At 39.1% G+C, this 15,323-nt stretch overlaps 1 protein-coding gene and 1 non-coding gene across 2 annotated transcripts; one reads left to right on the top strand and one right to left on the bottom strand.

The window, feature by feature from the left end:
• Positions 1–18: 18 nt before the first annotated feature.
• On the top strand, positions 19–13,154 carry LOC141435180 (trimeric intracellular cation channel type 1B.1). Its single transcript, XM_074097783.1, has 7 exons — positions 19–277; positions 4,416–4,572; positions 5,190–5,362; positions 6,509–6,608; positions 9,052–9,172; positions 11,664–11,827; positions 12,500–13,154. The coding sequence occupies exons 1-6, from the start codon at positions 157–159 to the stop codon at positions 11,817–11,819; spliced, it is 828 nt and encodes a 275-aa protein (XP_073953884.1). The 5' UTR covers positions 19–156; the 3' UTR covers positions 11,820–11,827; positions 12,500–13,154.
• TRNAP-CGG (transfer RNA proline (anticodon CGG)) lies at positions 899–970 on the bottom strand. Its single transcript has one exon. It is a non-coding gene; the product is annotated as a tRNA-Pro (tRNA).
• Positions 13,155–15,323: the final 2,169 nt, after the last annotated feature.

Raw genomic sequence — 15,323 nt, 5'->3', positions numbered from 1 at the left:
TAATAAAAAGCCGGTCAATCAGCACACTCCACATCCAGTCCCCGTCAGTCACGCGGCTTCTTTGGCCGCGGTTAGTCGCGGATGTGCCACCGTGCCGTTATTGTCGGTGTTTAGTTGTGCCAATCATAAAATAGTAGCCACCAAAACTCTTCAACCATGGATCCCGAAGCGTTCTTAGACCTGGCCAACCAGGTCATAAAACTCAAAATGTTCCCGTATTTTGATATCGCACATTCTTTATTGTGCGCGCTCTCCGTGAGAGAAGATTTGGGCTCCGGTAAGGGATATTTCTATATTTAAACTGCGCCCGCCAATTTCGTACCTCGTTTCCGCATCTTTTGTGCTATTTGCCCGTATACGCAATCTTTAAACTAGAATGTACCGAAAATAAATAGGTGACCGATTTAAAAATAGCTTACTTCTCTGATCACAACTGCTCTATCTAATGCTAACCAGACAAGGCTAATAATACACTGTTTTGTATAAAAACTTTTGAACTTCCCAGGCAGTTTTCAATGAAAAATAAAGCAAGAATCACGGAACTTATTGTGAAGCTAAAATTGCTGATAATTTAGATTTGCGTTGCAATCTTATCGCAAAATAAGATAAATATTTTCATTTCAATGCAGACAATACAATCCTTTGAAATTTCAAGAAAGTTTAGGTTTGTTTGTAATGTTTATAAAAATAATGTAAATCTAGGTTATGTTCTTTGATAATAACCATCGTCGTTTCCCGGGAGACTAGACAGTAAATCACTTCGTTTGAGTCACACAGATGGCGTAAAATGAAAAAAAAAACACTAACTTCGATTATAAAAATAAAAAAAAAACTAAACGAAGTATAGCAAAAATGTAATCTTAATTGAATACAGAAATGACAAAAGGAAATTTATTCCGGGCTCGTCCGGGATTTGAACCCGGGACCTCTCGCACCCGAAGCGAGAATCATACCCCTAGACCAACGAGCCATGCTTACAGTGGGCGAAATTACTGATCGAAATCTACAACCCACTACGTCATCAGTGTAGCTGCCAGAAACGTTTTTTGATTGGCTGGTTTATTGAACCTTTTAAAAATTAAGTAATGACGTGGTAATGACTTACTGAACGATTAATAGTAGATTATTGTCGTGGCCTGGAAGTAGGCAATTGCTGGCTGAGTATGAGTATTAAACGGACGAGCTTGCGAGTCCGTTTAACTAATACGAAGCCAGCAATTGCTATTCCAGCCGAGACTAATATTTTTTTCTCAAAAATGGTGAATAATTCTGAAATAGAATAAACTTTTTCTCAAAATATATTGTAAAATTTAATTTTATTCCAAATTATTTTTCATTATGCTTTCCCGCACTTTTTTCTAATAAAAGGTGTATTTTTCCAAATTCACACCAGCTATTTCAGCCACCGGGTTAAAATACCAAAACTTGTAACACTGTTGATGGTACAAAAAAATACTTTATATGATACATTCATTATTGTCGAGCTAGCGCGCCTGCAATCTTTTTAACTTTTTAATTTTTCGCTGACCATAAACTATGCACTTCACCTTCTGATATGTAAAGAATAATGTCAACTTTTACGGACATTTTTGAGAATTTTTTTTGTATTTACGCTTACAAAATGCTCACTTGCGACAATTAATTATTATTATGGTACACAATATTTTATTCTCCAATGCATTATAGCGGTAAAAGTGGAATCATGATTTAGCACCGGTTTTATTAAACTGAATAGGTAGTTACAGTCAGATGCAAAATCCCTATAAAGATACTAAAGTATGCTACTTTTGTGTATTTTACGTCATTAGATACATCGTACAGGCAAGTGCAAAAATATGTATCTAGGTATTCGATTTGCAGGTGGTAGGACTTTGTGCAAAACCACCATCTTGCTCGCTAATCCTGCCGTGAAGCAGCAGTGCTTGCACTGTTGTGTTTCGGCGTGGAGAGTAAGACAGCCGGTGAAATTACTGGCACCTGAGGTATCCCATCTTAGGCCTCTAGGTTGGCAACGCATCTGCAATACCCCTGGTGTTGCAGATGTTTATGGGCGGTGGTGATCTCTTACCATCAGGAGACCCACTTGCTCGTTTGCCATCCAGTCGAACAAAAAACACTCAAAATATGTTACCACGGCCTTATTATATAAGTGTCTGTGTTACATATTTCTGAGACTTTGAATAAGTAGGTGTACATTTTTTACTTAATTAAAGCGACTCTATCTGGCATGCCCTACATTCATATTTAGAACCGATAGTCCCTCCCTATTCACTCTCCCTTCAAGTGTATACAGAAAAGCAACTACTTTATAATGTATTTCAATGAACGTCATGACTCGGTCAACGACCTTGACCAGATCACGCCAGCTGGCCAGCAATAATGGTACTGTGCTGCCGATAAGGCAACTAAAATTTGAAACTGGACATGGTCGAATGGGCTATTAGGAAACTAAACGAGCAAGATTGAGACAAGTGGAAAACTTTTTTCCTTTTTTTGGAATGGATAAATAGGTAGGTATAGTAACAAGCTAGGGCTCTTCTAAGCTACTAGGGTGCTTCAACACTCTACTGCGAGCCCTATGTCTCTAATGACCAATAACAGAAGCACATCATCATCGTCATCAAACGAGCAGTACAAAACAATGAATTTAATGATAAAATGGAGCAAAATTCCTTTTATTCTCTACCTACTCGTATACTTTTAGTAGGTAGATAGATACTCACATTTTATTTGGCAAGGGATGTGTGCTTGGATGTGGGTAGCTTTGATGATGATCTCGGGGAGAGTTTGAAACGCGTAGCATTTTATGTGGTTCTTGTGATAGTTGTGTCTCTATGACGTACCTATATGTAATGTTTTACGTAGAAGAAGAGGAAGGGCGGGTTCTGCGTTCTGCATATTAAAGGCTTATGTACGCTAGCAGGCGCGGTTTCCACGGGGCGGGTGGACGACTATTTAAAATTAGTAGGTTTGAGCAGAGCTAACTGCACTGCTGGCTGCAGCACAGGCGTGCAGTGCACCCTCTGCGTGCACCCGCTCTAGCTAGCGTAGCCCCTTAATAATACATTACTGTAGAGGCCGGCAACCCCAGGTTCCGGCCGAGGCTTGTAGAGTGCTTTTCTCAAACATTACATGAAATAAAATAAAAATAAAAACAAGAAATGAAGCTGGCGGGACGCTAGTCTGGTCGCGGTGTTTGTACGCGCGTGTCGCGCTGGCTGCTGGCGGTGTTGCTGTGCGTGCTGTGGTGTCGCAGAGCGCGCGTTGAAACAAAAGACGGTCGCATTGCCGGCCAGCGGCCTGCAAGGTTGTATGAAATCTCTTTGCAGGCCGCTAGAGTGACCGCGCGCACGCAGCTGAGCCGCAGCGCCTGCAGCGCGATACTTCTCGGCCTATTATTTGTAATACAACGTCAATATTTCATGTCATGTTTGAGAAAACATTTGTGTCGTAGTACAGCCATAGCTGTGAAGCAGAGAAGCAAGCTAAAAATATTTTCTCAAAAATGACCGTAAAAGTCGACATTATTCTTTACATATCAGAAGGTGAAGTGCAAAGTTTATGGTCAGCGAAAAATTAAAAAGTTAAAAAGATTGCAGGCGCGCTAGCTCGACAATAATAAATTAGCACGCCTACAATCAGTCACAATTTTTTTAAAAAGCTTAAAAGGCATGGAAATGTTGGCACAAGTCGTATACAGCCAAGTCTAATGGCCGGTTATCAGATATTTTGTTGGAACTCCAGACTTTTTATTGGGTCTGAAACAGCTTGTGGTGTTTTCGGTGGAAAAATACACCTGCAGTTTATTTTTAATGAAAAAACCAGCCAAGAGCGTGTCGGACACGCCCAAAATAGGGTTCCGTAGCCATTACGAAAAAATTAAGTAATATTTTTCTAAGGATTTCGTATTTTATACGGAATCTTCCAAGTTTAGGTATATTTTATACCTTAGGCTGCTATTTACTCATAAACTACTAATAATTCTCAAGCAAACTTAGCCGTTATAGTTTTCCTTGAAAGTTTGACATACTTACTACCTCCTGATTTATTTCAAATTTTTCCACTCACCGGTTTAGATTTTAGAGGGGGGGGGGGGACGCTCGATTTTTATGAAAATTAGCACTTTAAAGTTGAATATTTCGCAAACAAATCACTGAATCGGAAAATCATCTTAGCAACCCCCTAATGGTTTTAAAAGACCTATCCAATTTTCAAAATTATTCACCATTTTTGAGAAAAGCTTTATATTAGTCTCGGCTGGAATAGCAATTGCTGGCTTCGTATTAATTAAACGGACTTGCAAGCTCGTCCGTTTAATACTCATACTCAGCCAGCAATTGGCTACTTCCAGGCCACGTCAATAATCTAAATCTACTATAAGTTCATTGCAAGTAATATACCTGTATCTGTGCCAGGCGCCCAGTCGTTCTCCCGGAAGCACCCGCTGGCGTGCTGGCTTTCCACCATGCTGGTCATCTTCGCGGGCGGCATGGTGGTCAACGGACTGCTGGGAGAACCCATCCTGGCGCCGCTCAAGAACACTCCGCAGCTGCTCATAGGAACTGTCACCTGGTAAGACCACATCATCAGCCGGAAGACGTCTACTGTTGAACAAAGGCCTCCCCTTTCGAAAGCCACAATGAAGGACAACTCGCCACTTGCGTCTAACGGTTGCCTGTACAGTTTGATTAATTCGAGTTAACACTTGACAGGTGGGCGTGACTTCAGTCAATTTTCAACTTTGACGTCATACAAATAAAGCCATTTTTAGTATACCGCTACCCACGTTTACAGATTATGTAAAAACTGTTTTATTTGTATGACGTCAAAGTTGAAAATTGACTGAAGGCACGCCCATCTGTCAAGTGTTAACTCCAAGTAATCGTACTGTAACTTTCGCGATAGTCGCGATGTCGTTAGTCCACCTATAGTAGGAGGCCGGCTGGCAACGCTTCGTCTTCCCCTTGCCATTCGCTCGTCCTGAAAGCCTCCGCATGCATAGCAAGTTTCGTCGAAGTGTAGAGTAGTTTTCGAGATTCCTGAATTAAATAAATAAATATATACAATAATTATTCGTTTAAAGCAGTAGGTAAGATAAAAGATTTGAAGTTATTGTGAAGGATCACAATAATGACAATTAACAGTTAAATATTTCTGTTTTTAAATTTCTCAATTTTCTTTACTTCCAGGTACATAGTTTTCTACACTCCATTCGACGTCGGCTACAAAGTGGCAAAGTTCCTGCCAGTCAAGGTGGTCGCATCAGCCATGAAAGAAATCTACCGCGCCAAGAAAGTATACGACGGAGTCAGCCACGCTGGAAAACTGTATCCCAATGCGTACCTCATCATGATCATCATCGGTAAGTGATCAGTCCAAAGGTCTTTGCCACACCGAAGATGCCATTTATTTATGGTAATGGACAGGGCCAGCCTTAACCATCTAGGAGCCCCGCCCGATTATTAGATACGCGATAAAATGACAGGGCGGCGTGTTTGTTAGACATAGAATACTTATACTCTCTCTAGTCTCTCTCTCTCTCTACTATTAGTCTAGAAATAAAAGTTAGTACGCCGAGACTATTTTTCCTTCAGATCCATAATTATTATTATTTTTTTTTATTCGACTGGATGGAAAATAGGTATTCAAATGAAGTGGTAAAGTGATGAGCTGGCACTCGCGGCGCCCTGTACTACGTCACAGCGGAGCGTGCAAAAATATCTGACACGTCCTTCCGGCCCTAGAAATAGAGTCGTATCAGATATTGATTGTTGTAGAGGCTGGAAAGTAAGCTATATATGAACGAGTTAGTTTGAATTTCGACAATACGAGTTCATCTATTGAACTTTTGGCCGAGACTAAACACTGTGCTTTTCACGACCACTGCGAGGAAAACATTTATCACAAAACAAACAATAACAATCCAAAGCTGCATTACTCCCGCCGATTTTAGTTTTTCTTTTGTGACATTTTTTAAAAGAGTCCGTTCTTAGTGGCCAGTACCACAGAATAAATAAAGTACAGAAGCCTCACTGTCGTACAAAATTGGCGTTTAGGCATAAGCGTGCCTCACTGTCCATCGCTTAACTCGTATTCACTCGCACACTTTAGGGGACCCCAGACATCTACTTGTAGCGGAAAATAAAATCGCGGAGTACCCAAACCTCATATTTCAAAAATAAAAACCTGTGCGACCAGCGGCAGCAAGTCGGATATGACGAGGATGAATATCCGCGCACTGAGCAGCCTGGCTGTTCAGCCAGTGCAGTGCCGTGCGCAGTAGGCTTAAAAAGTGAATGCTGTGGCGTTTTCTCATACTTATAAAAAATTAAAGCATTATGTGCATATGTTTAAGCACGTCGGGAAAAATATTCTGAAATATATTCTAAAAAGTCGTATCGCACTTTGAAATACATATATAGATACGACCTTTTACCGTTATATGTTAAATTGTTGTCGTATTTTGCGCAGTGTCGTGAAAATTAATATAGTTTATTAAATTTTCCAGGTACCCTGAAGGGCAACGGCGCCGGATTCACTAAACTAGTAGAGCGGCTGATCCGAGGTGCATGGACCCCGACTGCCATGGAAACCATGCAGCCTAGCTTGTGAGTACCTACCTAGATAGGTACATATACGTGTGTAGGGGATGAGACTATAAATAGAGAGATCTCTGTCTAGGCAGATGTTATGCCTGGGGACCGAAGTCCGAAGGAAGAGATTATATATATGCGTTCAAGTTGAGAAACTTCGACGGCGCAATGTAGGATTTAGATTTTCTATATTAACTCACTAAATGGCGCTAGGAGTCGCTAGCTGTACAGTCGAGTTTATAAACTTGTGAGCAAAAATTTTATCAAAAATATCTGAACACGACTTTGTGATATGTTTCGTTAAATTTTTGCTCTCAACTTATGACTCAACTGCACTAGACTTGAATCGCGGGTTCGCACGCGTAATCCATTAGATCCGGTAGTTGAATTTTAATATACGAAAGTTTTCAAAAATTACATCGTAGTGACAAATTTCACGAGTCTACGTTCTGGCCCTATACTGCGGCAATCGGTTAGGCATGTCAACGGCGTGCTCACGTGCCCGCACTGTGTGAGGATCTTCTTTAAGAAGATTGGCTACGTAAGCCACTTGCGAGCTCATGAGCGACACCGACAGAGTTGAAGCTGTTGCCATGGCCGCAATCGGCCGGATCAGATCATCATCATACTAAGAAGTGCAAAATTCGAATTTATCTTTGCCATCCCGCTGGCGCCACGCCAGTGGTATTTTATACGAGTGTGCGAGGGACGGTACGATCGAACTTCGAATTTCGAATTTCGTTGTAGCCCAGCTGCGGTTGAAATTTGGAAATTTTATACTCATAAAGTGACCGCGTAGCATGGCTGAAATAAATCCTGAAATATTTACAGTTTTAGAGTTTGCGAAATGAAAAGTTGCGAAATGAATCAGGTTGCCAAACGTTAGTTGCGAAATTAATGGATACCTATAATAAAACATAAAGGAGACATCGTTATGTGAGTATTGCCTTGTACAGTCACCAGCACCAGCACCAATATCTGGCAAATGTTAATGCTGGTGACTGTACCTAACATACGTCAGAAGTAAACAAACGTAACCCAATTTGCTGATTTTGCATGATAACGCGACAACGTAACAGAATATGGTCAAGATGTAACGACAAGCAAGGTCAGACTGTTATTATTTAGTAATGACACGAAATTGCTTAGTTGGTTTCATAACCAGTTTTGTCAGCTTGACTTGACTGCGTTGCCGAGAATCCTTCTTACAACTTGCAATGTCGATAATGTAGAGTTGCGTAATTATAAATAGGATAAATCTTGCTTCTTCTCTTCTAGACAACGTTAAACACCAAGTCCCTACGTACGTAGGTACATATATACGGTCTAGATCATAAATATTGATACAGGGATAGCGTCAATGGGGGTTTTCACGGAGGCGAAATATCGCTAGATGGCGTTAGTATCGAGAGATCCGTTTGACGTTTGCTCGTGATTGGTTAAATAACTAAATCAGCCAATCGCAAGCAAACGTCAAACGTCAAAGGGACCTCACGATCCATCCAGCCATACATATCCAGCATATATATGGCCATCTAGCCATATTTCGCCTCTGTGAAAACCCTCAATTATATGTGAATACACCCATCCTCATTGCTAGTGATAATAAAGATAGGTACTTACATATTTTTGACGTATTGATAACGTACATAATATATCTATTATAAGTAGGTAGGTATTTAAAGTACGACAAAGATCTTCATGACCGTGTGTGACGTTTGCACGAGAGCTTTTTTTCTGTTTATACTAACTAAACACGAAAGACTAAAGATACAAACAAACAGTGACACTCACCGGCAAACTATATAAAAAGTGAAGTTTTGCAAGACAGTCGCATTAGTTCCATTTTTTTCCACGTCTTAATGGTCTTTGTCGCACTGTACCTATGTATGACCTAAGCCTAGGCTGTATAAGCTTGCTCGACGTTTTTATTTTTATTTGAACACAAAGAAACAATTAGTTTACTAGGTAGCGTATGCTTCTCTTTTGCGTCTATGGTTATTTTATTAATATCGGGATTGGGCTATTACGAAATTCGAAAATCGAAGTTCGTATCGTACCGTCCCTTTCACTCTCATATTGAATAACATAAACGGGACGGCAAGAGACGATGTTCGACTTTAGCACTTCGTAGTAAAGGGCCTGGTGTGATGTCGACAGGTTGTAACAAACAAGCTTGAATAACCAACAAAAGGTTGGAAAACCACTTTGTCACTTCAAAGTTCAATATCTCAAAAACGGCTGAACCGATTTTGATAAAACACGTCTAAGAACCATCGCTAGAAAACCTGTTTCAATTTTAAAAAAAAACCGCATTCAAATCGGTCCACCCGTTTAAGAGCTACGGTGCCACAGACAGACACACACACACAGACACATAGCGGTCACACATAACACCCCTCTTTTTGTTAATCACTTCTAGTATTATAATATGGAGTACCTATTTGTATCTTTCCAGCTACACGAAGGCGTCTCTGGTGGCATCCGTGATCTTCGTACTGGACAAGAAGACTGACCTGATCTCCGCGCCGCACGCGCTCGTCTATTTCGGCATCGTCATATTCTTCGTCTATTTCAAGGTAAATGTTTAAAAATCTGTTATCATCATAACAGACGTAGGACGTCCACAGTTGGACATAGGCCTCGCCCATAGACCTCCACTTGTTTCCGTTGGAAGCAGCCTGCATTTACCGTGAACCTGTAGCCTAACTAAGTAGGTAAAAAAACTACTGTAGTATCTTTAAAATATTTTAAGGGTAGAAAACAACCAGAAAGATAAGGGCATCTAGGGGGTCTAGGGGGTTTCAAACTATTAACTCCTATGCACCATTCTCAGTTATCAGTGAACCACTTGGTTCTTAGGGACCCCAAAAATGTGGTCATGGACTGTGATGGATCCAGACTTATAGTTTGGGAGGGGCCAAGCACCTGAGAGTAGGATTTAACATTATAAATTTTATCTATCAAATACAATGAAAGATTTGTCACTGAAGAACTCAGATGCATTTGGTTCTTGATATTTCGCATGTTTGAGAATGAAAGTGACCTAACTCAAAATTTCACAAAATTGAGTTTATTATACTAAACGACCTTAGGCATACTTCACAACGTGGATTATTGAAAATAGCCACTTTTTAATTAGAAGAGTACAGAATGATATCGTTGGTCTCTTTATCACCCACGCCCTCTAGCGCCTGCTGTTGGAACGACAGCACCCGCTCTTCACTATTGCGTCACAAATGGTACCAATTACGTGTTACCGTTGTTTTAAAAGTGACCTAAAACTGAATGAGTACTTACGAGTAGGATAGGAACAGATTCCTATAGTCCTAAATAAAGTGAAAATTAAACTGACTCTTTATGTGTTATCTCGAGCCGACAGTTGTGAAATTATTGTTACTTAAATATACCGACTTAATATGATACAGGGTATTCATCATCATTTTTAATACTAGTGAATTTTTTATTCATTTTTTAAATTATTATTTATTTAAATGTTTCTAAATAACCAAGCACCGTGTAACCGTCTCACCGTGATGAAACAACGAAATGTTTGCAAGGAACTGTTTAGTTCACAACAGACGAAATAATTATTTTTAAAATACTTATATCATTTACGGTAAAAGTTAACATATTCAAACACGAGGCAACCTAAATACAATCACATTTTTGCGATTAGCCAATAATCGGCTTTTTTGAGTTGAGTCAGTTTCGTTCTCAGCATAATTTGACCTAATGTTAAAAAGTCCTAATTTTTAACGTTAGGTTGTAAACGAAAATGTTTTACTTTTAAACACTGAATTCTCTTGGTAATGAAATTTATCACTATCATCACCGTTGTATTATTAGTTGGCCACTCTCACTGGAATTCATGAGACTGGCTTTTAAAAATTTACACGTTACATAATGGCGCCCACGTGTGAGGGAAAAAGGACTAGGACATAATCAAAGTATCACTTAAGCAATCTTTGGGAGCGAAACGATACATAATACTACTAGCTCCATCCATCGGAAAATTATCACGCTATTTATCTCTAAATGTCATCCACAGTAAAATTCAAACGAAATATCGCTAGATGGCGTTAGTATTAAGAGTTTTATAACTGTTTTTTAGTTTATAACTACTAATATCAGTCAATAAGGGAGGTTGCGTTTTACTATTTTTATTTTACTGACAAAATTCATTGAAAAAAACATTAATAAGATACCGGTAGACATTTTATATTATGAAATGTTTGTAGTGAGGTCATGTATTTTTAACGAAAACGATGAAAAATAAAACGGAGGTACTCAAGTCGGCGCGTATTTATTTTTTATGTATGATCACGCATAACTTTTACAGAGTAGTCCGTTTTTGATAATTCTTTTTTTATTGGAAAGGGTACACCCCGAAGTTGGTCCCAAATAAATTTGGAAAAAAACCAACCCTAAGGGTAGGAAAACAGGGGTTGATTGATTGTTCACTCACAGATTGTGATGTATGACCACGCAATAACTTTTTACAGAGAAGTCCGATTTTGATAATTCTTTTTTTTATTAGATAGGATTTACCTCGAATTTGGTTCCATATAAATTTGGAAAAAAATCCTACCTTATGGGTGGGAAAAATATAAAAACAAAAACTTTTTAACAAAAAAATTAAATCACCGAAAAAACTGAAAAGAAAAAGTGGGAGTGGACCTATATATAGTCGTCTACCTGATGGGCTTCTATCACTCCTCCTGGCTCGTGCCACTAGCTATAACCTATATAGATTAAGGTTAAATAAAAAAGGTTTATTATTTTCTGCTTTTCAGTTTTATTTAACTTCAGTTATTTAATGAACTATGCTCACCCGCGACCTTATGATAGATAAGTTTATGCAAAATATGCGTGTTCATGCAGTTCCTTCACCACCACACTAAACTGACGCGTTTCGAAATCAACCAGAGCTCATCTTCAGAGCAACACAACCGTAAACCATGCTACCAGATGTTAGACTCAACATGTTGACAAAAGTACCTATGGGATGTCAACATAACATGGTAGCACAAAGTACCGTTTCGTTAGCACTGTTTTCTTAAATTCCAGCTGTCCTCAATCCTGCTGGGCATCCACGATCCCTTCGTGCCGTTCGAGAACCTGTTCTGCGCTCTCTTCATGGGTGGTATCTGGGACTCCCTGGCCAAGATGCTGGGCAAGGGTCAGCCTAAAGAAGAGAGTAAAGATGTGAAGAAGACAAATTGATGCGACTAGTAAGTACCAGCATGTTTAACACTACGTAACGCTTATATTGGGACCGTGCACGATGACAGCGCCAATTTTTTTTAATTTTCATTACACTTTAAAGTTTATTTGAAGAAGCAATGTAAAGCAAAATGTTTGATGTTTGTAGCGTGACAAGGCGACGTCAGTTGTGTTCTAGGATGGCGTACATTGATAGCAGTATTTAATTTGTATGAAAAAGGGAAAATTCAAAGACTCCGTTATTTTTAAAAGGCGCTGAACTAATGTTGTTTAGTTTGACGACGACGATTTATGTTTTAATTTTTTGCTCGTATTACAGGCCACACCCGGTGCTAACATGTTGTCCTCAGTTAAAAATTAACTTGCTTGTTACAGAAACGGGGTTTTTTTGTAGATCTGTAGAATTGCATTCACTATTGTTAGTGTTGTTACAATTCATACCTCTAATAACACATCTTGTAAAGACCATATTTAATGAAATGACCATGTCAACCACAGTCACGTCCCTTTATTCATGTTATCAGAAATTATGCAGTTTGGTGTTATGCATTTCTTTCTATGCAAAGTGAAAATTAGTAAAATTGTTGTTATGCAAATTATTTACACACCCGTCCTATAGGTATCATCATCATCCCCGTAATTAAAATAGGTAATAAGTTTTATACTTATTTCTTTTTCAGGTAAATAACAATCTACGCTCTATAATCAACTGACACCGACAAAGAACAACGGTCGCAAGTAAACCATACGACGAAAAATGAGAAAAAAATTAAAAAAATAGAAAAATACCTTTAAATCCTAAAAAAATGGCACAACGACCAAAGTTTTTTTATTTTTTTTTTCTATTGTTTGACTAGTCATTAAGTTCATAATTATTTTAGTGTTATTTAAGTATTATGTAATAGTTAAAGTTTGAATCCTATGAATTTGCCAAAGTTGACGTACTTATTTTAAGCTGTGAGACATAGATGACCTATTAAAAAAATTTGACACATGTGAAGTGTTACCTTACCTACCACTGTATGTTTTTTTATATGTGTGAAAAAAAAGATAATCGAGCATTGCAATTGTACAGTTAATATTAATTTAAGTTTTAATCGAACGATACCGACACCGACTTCCTTAGCTATTATTAATTATTTATTCTATGTTATTAAATGAGTTTACTGAACAGTATTGTTGTAAAAGTATTAAATCGTGAAAAGTCTGATCGAGTCGCAGGGTGTTAGCGGTGAGAAGCACACTTTTCGCGAGAATTGACATAATAATTATTGTTTTAAATCAAACATTGTTATTGCACTTATGCGAAAGGAAGTATTAAATTGTTTTAATAACTTTGTGTTTTTTTTTACTTGTAGATATTAAAATGAGTGATAGACGTACAAGCATGACTTTCTGCCAAGTTTCTTGCGGCGCATTCTTCTTGGCAATGATGGTCTTTCCGAAAGCGCTGGTAGTTTAAAAAATGACGTGTAAAAGTGCCCATTGCGGCCTATTTACTGAATAAATCATTTGAATTTGAATTTGAGCAAATACGCGTAGCTACCTACTTATGTCTCGACGACCTTTTTCGCCTGTGTCAACGTAAGTAAGTAGGTACTCGTACTTTAGAACCGCCGCGATCCAAGCGGTTTGAAATCTTCCTCGTAGCTCGCAAACTTAAAAACTGCATACTTTAAGTTGGTACGTCTATCACCCACTAAACCCCTGTTACTTTGTCATTTGCCTTTGTCAGTACAATACAATACAATACAATTGGTATTGTATTGTATTAAACTGACAAAGGCAAATGTTCTTTATTCATCCCAGTCTTTATACGTATTATACGTCCCACTGCAGGGCCACAGGCCTCCCCTCAGAATGAGAGGGCTTGGGCAGTAGTTCCCACGCGGGCCCAGTGCTGATTAGGAACTTCACACACACACCATTGAATTCCTTCGCAGTTTTGTGCAGGTTTCCTCACGATGTTTTCTCTCACCGTAAAGCTCGTGGCAAATTTTAAATGTAATTCCGCACAGGAATTTCGAAAAACCCAGTGTCGCGAGCCGGGGTTTGAACCCACTATCCTCTGCTTGAGAGGCCATAGGTCAAACCACTCGGCCACCACGGCTTCTTTATTGCACACCACAAATCAGTACAAAAAATGTATAATAATATAAACACAAAATCAGGATAGATAATAGCCGGTCTTATCGCTTAATAGGGATCTCTTCCGGACAACCATTTCAGCACAAGATCTAATCACTATGTTACAAGTAGATGGCAACTTCTTCCAAGATTTCGTATAATGTAAGCTGTCTTCACATCTCGCCAGTCGAGTTTCCTCCAATTCTAGTGACAGGATTGCATAGTAGCAGAGCCTGATTGCGAGATTAATAATAATCAAATCACCTAATACATATTAATCACGAGTCTCATTCGTGATACTTACGAACGAATTGATACGAACCAGCGTCAGTTTTACCTACGTACTTTAGTTGGCGTTATGATATCTTTGATGTCCGTCCAGACATGTTATGCGCATGTAAAGATATGTCTTGGAAATCTAAGTAATTAGCGGGAAACATTTAGATGCGGCGTTTTGATTGATGATTCAGTATAGTCGATAGGCGTTATTCAGTGATAAACCAGGTGATAACAGCGATAACTGTAATTAAATAACTTGAATGAATACCTAACAGCGTTGAATCCCTTGGGGCGTGCCGTAAGGTACAGTCAAGTGTAAAAATATAAACTTATTCAAAGTTTCAAAAATAAATACCACCGACTCTTATTCCGACGCAATAAGACCGTAGTAACATATTTTTGAGTGGTTCGAATAGGTATTTATTTTTGCACTTGACTGTACGTAGATGCCGAATTGCCGATGCTTGATTCTACGCTGGCTAGCGCGGGTAAACGGAGCGAGCGCACGCGCACGCCTGCGGGTACAGAGGGGCTACTACGAAACTCGCAAATCGAAGTTAGTATCGCACCGTCCCTTTCACTCGCGTATTAAATGACATAAGCGTCAGCGGGACGGCAACATACGAAGTTCGAGTTTGGCACTTCGTGGTATAGGGCCAGGTATAATCCGACGCGTGGATGATTTAGAATCCTAATTTAGGAAAAGTCAGGTTCTACTACTGAAATGGAACTACAACTTTAGTTTTGCAACTTTCAATAATAACTTAAGTAATTTTATTATTATGTTTCATCATCCCAGCCTATATACGTCCCACTGCTGGCACAGGCCTCCTCTCAGAACAAGAGGGCTTAGTTCCCACGCGGGCCCAGTGCGGACTGGGAACTTCACACGCATCATTGAATTGCTTCGCAGGTTTGTGCAGGTTTCCTCACGATGTTTTTCCTTCACCGCAAAGCTCGTGGTAAATTTCAAATTATGTTTATTCTAAACAAATTAAACGGTATTTTCAATTAATGTACGGTATCCAATAGCCTAAATAACATCGGCTATCACGTAACAAAATGATGGATTTCGCAATACATTGCTTTTCCAATTAA

Source organism: Choristoneura fumiferana, chromosome 14 (assembly GCF_025370935.1).
Source record: "Choristoneura fumiferana chromosome 14, NRCan_CFum_1, whole genome shotgun sequence".
NCBI lineage: Eukaryota > Metazoa > Arthropoda > Insecta > Lepidoptera > Tortricidae > Choristoneura > Choristoneura fumiferana.
The sequence above is the reverse complement of the archived record's forward strand: the minus strand, read 5'-3'. Positions and strand labels throughout refer to the sequence as shown.

What these genes read in the sequence shown, in the direction of transcription:
- LOC141435180 (XM_074097783.1), top strand. Translation starts at nt 157, where the DNA reads ATGGATCCCGAAGCGTTCTTAGACCTGGCCAACCAGGTCATAAAACTC. An exon ending in GAGAGAAGATTTGGGCTCCG is followed by an intron (nt 278 to 4,415) that starts GTAAGGGATATT and finishes TATCTGTGCCAG; the next exon opens with GCGCCCAGTCGTTCTCCCGG. An exon ending in CTCATAGGAACTGTCACCTG is followed by an intron (nt 4,573 to 5,189) that starts GTAAGACCACAT and finishes CTTTACTTCCAG; the next exon opens with GTACATAGTTTTCTACACTC.